The sequence below is a fragment of the Aegilops tauschii genome, chromosome 6 (genome assembly GCF_002575655.3).
Source record: "Aegilops tauschii subsp. strangulata cultivar AL8/78 chromosome 6, Aet v6.0, whole genome shotgun sequence".
Classification (NCBI taxonomy): domain Eukaryota; kingdom Viridiplantae; phylum Streptophyta; class Magnoliopsida; order Poales; family Poaceae; genus Aegilops; species Aegilops tauschii.
This window is the reverse complement of record NC_053040.3, coordinates 29,571,615-29,580,434: the sequence shown is the minus strand read 5'-3', so window position 1 is coordinate 29,580,434 and position 8,820 is coordinate 29,571,615. Positions and strand designations below refer to the sequence as shown.

The 8,820-nt window shown below is 46.8% G+C and overlaps 1 protein-coding gene across 2 annotated transcripts; it reads left to right on the top strand.

The window, feature by feature from the left end:
• Window positions 1-683: 683 nt before the first annotated feature.
• LOC109740833 (uncharacterized) lies at window positions 684-8,476 on the top strand. Of its 2 annotated transcripts, none has more exons than XM_020299880.4 (8): window positions 684-1,009; window positions 1,101-1,176; window positions 1,504-1,562; window positions 1,654-2,214; window positions 3,886-4,151; window positions 7,523-7,726; window positions 7,817-7,916; window positions 8,049-8,242. In XM_020299880.4, the coding sequence occupies exons 1-8, from the start codon at window positions 728-730 to the stop codon at window positions 8,049-8,051; spliced, it is 1,551 nt and encodes a 516-aa protein (XP_020155469.1). In that variant the 5' UTR covers window positions 684-727; the 3' UTR covers window positions 8,052-8,242. The 2 variants fall into 2 exon arrangements, with proteins under 2 accessions (XP_020155469.1, XP_020155467.1); XM_020299878.4 differs by having other exon boundaries at window positions 685-1,009; window positions 7,817-7,954; window positions 8,049-8,476.
• The last annotated feature ends 344 nt before the right edge of the window (window positions 8,477-8,820 follow it).

The following is an 8,820-nucleotide window of genomic DNA, read 5'->3' as shown; positions in this document are numbered from 1 at the left end:
AGCCGGGAACCGCGTCGGGAGAAGGAGGGGGAGCTGCCACCGTCGGCCAAGAACGGCGCTGCACGGGCAAGTGCCCGGCAACGCCGGCCGACGGCAGCGATGGGAGGGGGTGAGGGAAGGAGGGCTAGGCGGCGGGGGAAGGGAGGGCCGCCCTAGCCGCCTCGCTCGGGGAGGCGGCGCGGGGGTACGGGGAGGAGCGGGGGAGAGAAGAATCCCACACACACACACAAAATTCAAGAGAGAGGGTCAGGGACAACGGTTCAACCACTAGGGTCAATACAATCGTTACAAATGGTAGTATTTTTTGAGGGAATTACACTGGTAGTATTTTTTTATTTTTTCACGGATAAATTACACATGGTAGTTGAAATATTTGTTACAACATATTATTAAATGAAAGAGAGAAAATACAAAAGATGATAGTTAGACGATCCATGGATGTTGTAAAAGCCCTCTAAAATGTAGCATCCAGTTTGTAAACTCATGGCGTCATAGAAAAGAGTGCAGTGAAATATAATTTTATTTGGACTTGTAAGTGAAAATAACAGGGCTTTCCCAAGAAATATAACTAGATAGTATTATATCATTTAGTAATACTAATATTTTCACTGTGCTCTTTTTACAGTTTTTTCAACAAACATTATACAGTACAGCATCTGGACTTGATTTGGTGGGCTGAAAGGAATGTTAAAGCCCACCACAGAGGCACTCATCTTCACCCTCACTCATGGCCGACGGCGACGGTGACGGCGGCGGCGGAGAGGGCGGCGGGAGCGCCGAGTGGCAGCCCATCTACGACCGGGTCCAGGCGCAGGCCGAGGCTCTCGCCGCCGACCGCGCGCGCCTGGAGGCGGCCAGCAAGGCCCAGCGCGAGTCGTGGGAGGCGGCGCGGAGGCTTCAGCGGAGCGTGGAGGAGCTGCAAGCGGCGGCGCGGGAGAAGGACGCCGAGGTCGGCAGGTTGCGAGCAGAAGCCGCCGACGCTACCAAGAAGCTGCAGGAAGTGCGCCAGGTGATTCAATCGATAATTGCTGTCTCCCTCCCCCATTCCTCTCTGGGTTTCGATCTCTCCTGATGCTAGCTGGTGTTGTTGCGGAAGGAAGGCGGATGCGGGCAGGAGGATGAGGTGGGAGGCGGCCTACGTGGATCTGATTCTCGGTGCCAACCAGAAGCTCGACGGTGAGAAACCCTCGCTTCTTGTGTTAATCCCTGTTGTTCATGTCAGCGTATTTCAGGAGGTGGAAATCTTGCACATTTCCCCGCTTGTCGCTTCAGTAGCACATCATTAGATTTCTTAGGGATTTTCTTCCCTTTTCTCCAGTTTCTGCCTGTTTATGCGCCGCCCAAGTGCTGATTTTTGTTGGGCAGCGCCGAAGTGTCGATTTTTATTGGGCAGCACCGAAGAGAAACTGTTAACTATGATGAGCTGAATACCAAATTTTTCCTTTTGTTTTCTTACCACCAATTTATGTTACTGATAGCCATTGCCTTCTGCGTTCAATTTAGAACTCAGAGATGTCGACATGGAGGATTCCAGAATTTGTGCAGAAACCCCCAACTCTAAGGTACTTACCCCGTGAGCTGCATAGCTCAAAACATGCAGCCAAGCTTGCACATCTCGTTGATTAACACGACTGTTGTTTTCTGTAACCAAAGGCAAGACTCAGTCAGAACACTGTGGATCAGGCATCCGTTGCAAGTGATTTAAGCATGGAGCTAAGAAAACTAAAGCGAGCGTACGAGACTCTGAGCTCACAGAAGGACATGGAAGTTTCTACATTACTCTCAGAAAAGGAACTTGCACGTAACCAGTTGGTTGTAATGCGAAAAACCTATAATGCGATTCTTAGGAACAAGAACGGGGAGGCAGCACAAACTTCTGAAGCAGCTCAGAAGCTTCAGCGGAGTGTAGATGATCTTAAAGTGTCTGCCCAAAAGAAGGACGATGAGATTAGCAGATTGCGAGCAGAAGCTGTTGCTGCTGAAAAGAAGCTACAGATAGCTCAAAAGCTTCAGCAGAGTGTGGATGATCTTAAGGCGGCAGCCCAAAAGAAGGATGATGAGATTGACAGATTGCGAGCAGAAGCTGTTGCTGCCGAAAAGAAGCTACGGGAAATGCAATCCTTGGTCAAGGAGAAAGATGATGAAATCCAAACTATTAATGATGGGCAAGATGAAACTAATCAGAAGCGCAGGCGTGTCTCCTCGACTTCAAATGTAAGTATTACGTTTGCAATTGTTTGGCTGGGCTCACACAGTGAACCTTGTTTCCTTTGTTTATTTATTTAGTGGCCTGACTTTACATACACATATAGTCAATGGACAATGCCATGTCCAGTTTGCTAAATAAATCTGCTTGATCAATCATAACATTGATAAATTTTTTTAATCCAAATTTACTGTTTGCAAGTTAGTTGATGACCTCGTGCTGTGTGATCATAGCGTTTTGCTAATATGCATAGATAAACAGACTTGTTTTCCTTTACACCAAGAAACATATAATAATCCTGGATAATGATATACTCCCTCCGTTCCTAAATACTTGTCTTTCTAGGCATTTCAACAAGTGACTACATACGGAGCAAACTGAGTGAATCTACACTCTAAAATATGTCTACATACATCCGTATGTGGTAGTCATTTGAAATGTCTAGAAAGACAAATATTTAGGAACGGAGGGAGTATGACTTAAATTATCTGTACCGACCAACTCACCGAAAAGCCTAAGCTGATGGGGAGAGGTGGTACAGTACACTTTGACAATATGCATCCAAAATAATTGAAAGGATGCTTGCACGATTTGTCTTCTGTTCAGAGGCTACATATCAGCTCCAGGCTATTCTTGGCTACCAGATCTGATCCTAGAGCGAGAATGAAGTAGTCAACCCTCATAATCATATGGAGAGGCGATTTCCTATGCATGGTGGCAGATACACACCCTTTGTCATAACTGCCTTTTTTGATATATGAGGTGTCGGGTTTCTTATGGCATTGGCACAAGTGCATTTTTGTTGTATAGAAATGACTTTTTCTCACTTCTCATTGTCCATTTTATTACCTTTCTGACACAAGTGCCTTTTCGTTGTGTAGAAAGGGCCTTTTCTCACCTCTGTCAATCTTTTCGCTTGCCTTTTTGGCACAAGTCCCTTTTTGCTTGCCTTGCTGGTTCAAAGTCACGATATTTTCGTTACAGAGTTATTCTCATGGTCCGAAATAATTGACCAAAATAATTAGAGATAAAAATTGGGGCCATGTGTAGCTAACACCATGGGTAGCAAATTATTTCCGTAATCGTATGTATGGCTTGCCGCATGGACCATTTTTCTTACCGTTAGATGCCCCCCTCCCACGCACACACACACGAAAAGACACAAACACGGACTGTCCACATATGATCGTAATCACCATTTTTCTTTAGGCACCCCCCCCCCCCCCCCCCCCCCCCGGGGCAGTTCAAATATGATCGTAATCACCCAAATTCTTGATAGGCTGTCTGCTTGAATTGTCTTCTTTCAAAAGGCAACATATCAGGTGCTAATTACGTTTGCAATTTTTCTTACCCTTATCCCTCCCTCCCCCACTCGTGTATTTTGTGCTTCTTCCATATGCACCCACCCATGTAAAAAGAAAAAGATCCTCACCTGTCTCTCGACTCACTCTTGGCGGATGTGTGGGTGTTACCCACCGGCTCACATGGTACCAAATTTCTAGGGAAGGGTCTCTCATCTTGTTGCAGTACGACCAACTTGAGTTTTGATTTCCAGGATTTGCTTACTCAACACTACCTTTGAAATGATTCAGACTTTATTTTTTATAATGTTTTCCATTTATTGGTCTCTTATGAGTTGTTTTTGTGGGCTTTAACTAACCAATCTATTTGCTAATTAGGATGATGAGCAGAGTGAAAGTGTTGAGGATGATGATGTTCAGAGTGGAAGTGATGAGGATGGTGACGAGCAGAGTGAAAGTGATGAGGATGGTGATGAGCAGAGTAGAAGCGATGACAATTGTGATGAGCAGAGTAGAAGTGATGATGATGATTTGCAGAGTAGAAGCAATAATCAAGTTCGAAAGCCTCTCTCGAAGCCCAAGAGAAAGAGAGATGCTTGTAATGCCCAGGTCGCCAACAGCAATAATCAAAGTAAAATTTGTCAGTAAGTACTCAACTTTTGCTGCAAAGTTTACTTTTTATAATGTGGTTTGCAGAGTGTGTACTCCCTCCAATACCTTTGAAAGACCCAACTCCATTTTTACTTAAATTCAGACTGTTGACCCACCCCAATGAATTCTATCGTACGTAGAACTTTCTCTCTCCTTCCTCGGAGAGGTGAAACAATCAGGTAGTAATTTAAGTCAGATGAGCTAACAAAATTAATTAAACTCCGCCTATGTTGTATCAACATAGCTTTACCATGCCCGGGTAAAGGGGGAGGGTTGTGATAGGCTTGGCGAGCCAATGTAAAAACTCAGCCACTCTTATGGAGATGAGACTCAAAAGATTTTTCGTTGGGGCGTAACCCTCTCAGCGACGCGCCACATCGGAACCTGGGTGTGGTGTCAAATGGGCAAGGGCCGGGCCCTCACCCGCCTGGTGGCGCGCTGTATCTTGATCTGGATACGGTGGCAAGCTGCTGTACTGGAGAGGAGGAGGAGGAGCTGCTGGACAGGAGGAGGAGGAGGAGCTGCTGGACAGGAGGAAGAGGAGGAGGAGCTGCTGGAGAGGAGGAGTCGTTGGAGAGGAGGGGGAGGAGCTGCCGGAGAGGATCTGCTGCAGAGGAGGAACCAGATCTGCTGGAGAGGAGCCACTGGAGAGAAGGAGGGGGAGGAGTGTGTGGATTGGGGGCTGTTTCTCTCTCTCCCTCTTTCTCCCCTCTTACCTGTTGGCGCCAACATCATTCCAGTTTCCCGCCAAAACTCTGTTTCCCACCTAAAACAGCTCCCCTGCCTGCCTGGCAAGCTAAGGCGTCCAAAATGGACTAAGGCGACCACCTGGACGCCTAGGCAGGCGCTTCGGACGCCTTATAGCTTAAGGCGGACGCCTTAGACAGCCACCTAAGGCGAGGTGAACGCCTCGACCTCGCAGGGCGCCCTGACGCCTAAGCGTCGCCTAGGTGACGCCTTGAAAACAGAGGTGCAGACAACATAGAGAAGTACAGAATGGCGAAGAAGGCGGCAAAGCGAGCTGTTAGTGAAGCAAGGGGTCGGGCATATGAGGACCTCTACCAACGGTTAGGCACGAAGGAAGGCGAAAGGGACATATATAAGATGGCCAAGATCCGAGAGAGGAAGACGAGGGATATTGGCCAAGTCAAATGCATCAAGGACGGAGCAGACCAACTCCCGGTGAAGGACGAGGAGATTAAACATAGATGGCGGGAGTACTTCGAGCTGTTCAATGGGGAGAATGACAGTTCTGTCATTGAACTGGACGACCCCTTTGATGAAACCAACATGCGTTTTGTGCGGCGAATCCAGGAGTCTAAGGTCAAGGAGGCTTTAAAAAGGATGAAAGGAGGCAAGGCGATGGGCCCTGATTGTATCCCGTTTGAGGTGTGGAAAGGCCTCGGGGTCATAGCGATAGCATGGCTAACCAAGCTTTTCAACCTCATTTTTCGGGCAAACAAGATGCCAGAAGAATGAAGACGGAGTATATTAGTACCAATCATCAAGAACAAGGGGGATATGTAGAGTTGTACTAATTACCATGGAATTAAGCTGATGAGCCATACAATGAAGCTATGGGAGAGAGTCATTGAGCATCGCTTAAGAAGAATGACAAGCGTGACCAAAAATCAGTTTGGTTTCATGCCTGGGAGGTCGACTATGGAAGCCATTTTTTTGGTAGGACAACTTATGGAGATATACAGGGAGCAAAAGAAGAACTTGCATATGGTGTTCATTGACTTGGAGAAGGCCTATGATAAGATACCGCGGAATGTCATGTGGTGGGCCTTGGAGAAACACAAAGTCCCAACAAAGTACATTACCCTCATCAAGGACATGTATGATAATGTTGTGACAAGTGTTCGAACAAGTGATGTCGACACTGATGACTTCCCGATTAAGATAGTACTGCATCAAGGGTCAACTTTGAGCCCTTATCTTTTTGCCTTGGTGATGGATGAGGTCACAAGGGATATACAAGGAGATATCCCATGGTGTATGCTCTTTGCGGACGATGTGGTGCTAGTTGACGATAGTCGGACGGGGGTAAATAGGAAATTAGAGTTATGGAGACAAACCTTGGAATCGAAAGGGTTTAGGCTTAGTAGAACTAAAACTGAGTACATGATGTGCGGTTTCAGTACTACTAGGTGTGAGGAGGAGGAGGTTAGCCTTGATGGGCAGGTGGAGCCTCCGAAGGACACCTTTCGATATTTGGGGTCAATGCTGCAGGAGGATGGGGGTATTGATGAAGATGTGAACCATCGAATCAAAGCTGGATGGATGAAGTGGCGCCAAGCTTCTGGCATTCTCTGTGACAAGAAAGAGCCACAAAAGCTAAAAGGCAAGTTCTACAGGACGGCGGTTCGACCTGCACTGTTGTATGGCACTGAGTGTTGGCCGACTAAAAGGCGACATGTTCAATAGTTAGGTGTGGCGAAGATGCGTATGTTGAGATGGATGTGTGGCCACACGAGGAAGGATCGAGTCCGGAATGATGATAGAGTTGGGGTAGCACCAATTGAAGAGAAGCTTGTCCAACATCATCTAAGATGGTTTGGGCATATTCAGCGCATGCCTCCAGAAGCTCCAGTGCATAGCGGACGGCTAAAGCATGCGGAGAATGTCAAGAGAGGGCGTGGTAGACCGAATTTGACATGGGAGGAGTCCGTTAAGAGAGACCTGAAGGATTGGAGTATCACCAAAGAACTAGCTATGGACAGGGGTGCGTGGAAGCTTGCTACCCATGTGCCAGAGCCATGAGTTGGTCGCGAGATCTTATGGGTTTCACCTCCAGCCTACCCCAACTTGTTTGGGACTAAAGGCTTTGTTGTTGTTGTTGTTGAGCTAACGAAATTAATTACATCGGTTCACATTTTTTAGGAGGTGTGTGTGTGGGGGGTGCCGGGGGGGGGGGGGGGGGGGTGGTTTAGAGAATGAATTCTGTTGCTCACTTTTGAATCCAGATTAGTTGTATCAGAGCTAAAACCCAATTGGAAAAAGTACTTACAAACAGAGATGGTCGAGAGACCACATTATTGTCAATAGATAGTCTGATGTTTGTGGCAGAAAGTAATGAATACATGTTTCACGATATCTTGTCAATCGAGGAGATAACTGTGTACCCTGTTACAGAAAGTAAGCAAACAAGCAACAGCAAGTGTTTTCTGCATATCGTTAATACAAAAAACAGAACACGCTTTAAAGCAACTGTTCTTTCTGGGTTCTTCTTTCTGATTTTCTCATGCAAGGAGCAGTTGACGTGTCGCATTTTGAGTTTTTGACAAATAAATTCTGTTGTCTGTTGTAAATCTCATCAAATGTCCTTGTTTTCTGATGTTTGATCGCCTTGTTTGTGAAGATCGATCCCAAGAAGGCACTACCTGACTAGGATGGCTCCAAAGCCGCTGCGCTCACGGAAGCTGCGTATTGTCAATGGCCAGCGTTGTCTGGAGGGTACCGGCCACTGGGGCAAGTACGTCAGGCTTGTGAACGACAGCTTGGCAGACCAACCTGACAAGCACAAGGAGTTTGTCACCTTCTTGCGCTTTTTCAGGATCTGTAGGTCGGTGATGCATGTGCAGTAGCATCTACAGCACCAATTCTTTCTGTTTTGAGTTATGATGGATTAAAGGTGATCCTTTTAGTTTTGCAGAATTCGTTATTCGGCCAGTGCCACGGAAAAGGCATTAGAAGGACACCACGAGCTGATCCGCCAGTTTAACCGGTTCTTGCCTAACAATTGTCAGATCAAGGTCAGGGAGGAGGGGGGCAGCACCCCAATGAGCAGCCGGTCTCTGATCCTCTTTAACCATTCATAACTTCCGCTTGTGAGGATCAGCTCGCTTGTTTCTGTTTTGAATTAGTTTGTATTGCATGTTTTGCAGTGAAAATATCAGTGCCGTGGCCGGGCTCGTGAAGCTGAAGGAGGGCGGCAGCCCAAGGGTTTAGTCATCTTAGCTGACTGATAATTCAGGCTTGTTAATTAGGAGGAACAAGTCATCTGACGATCGCTGGTTGCCGCTTCTTGTAGATGGATGTTTATGCTATGCCATGCCTGTTCCTGCTCTGTCTAGACTTAGATGCTAGCTGCTGGATGAACTACCAGAACATCCGATGCAGGCGGAGCCATGCACGAAGAGTATATTCTTTTTTTGTTAGTTAGCATGGTTCCTCCACTGATTTTGCGCAAGGTGTTCATTGTTCTCGAGTTTACTAAATGTAATTATTGGGGCAGACAAATGCAGGAAAACGACGGAATTGTTTGATCCTACATATTTTTGTGAAAATGTGATCATGCATTGCTATAAGGTAACACAGGTTCTCACCACATTGTGAAGATCCAGTTGTACTTTATCTTCCGAGTAACTTGTTGTCCCGCTAACAGAAGTCCATTTTTCAACCCTATGTTTAAGTTTCAGCCCTCAACTGCGAAACCAGTTATTGCGCATCCTCCAACTTTCCATCTCGTTCAAGACTCAACCCTGAGCTTGGCCTAAGCCAGTTTTCGCAAACAAGGTTGATATTGACTGAGTCGACCTCAGTTAGGGCATCCACGTCAGGTCACTGTCTCAAACCGTCAATGCGGGCTTTCCTTCCTCCCTATCTTCCTCAACCCCCCCCCCCCCCCCCCCCCCCCCTCTCTAGACTATCCTTCCT

Coding starts and splice junctions, on each gene's coding strand:
- LOC109740833 (XM_020299878.4), top strand. CDS start 728: ATGGCCGACGGCGACGGTGACGGCGGCGGCGGAGAGGGCGGCGGGAGC. Junction 1,010..1,100: donor AGCTGCAGGAAGTGCGCCAG/GTGATTCAATCG, acceptor TGCGGAAGGAAG/GCGGATGCGGGCAGGAGGAT. Junction 2,215..3,885: donor GTGTCTCCTCGACTTCAAAT/GTAAGTATTACG, acceptor TTTGCTAATTAG/GATGATGAGCAGAGTGAAAG.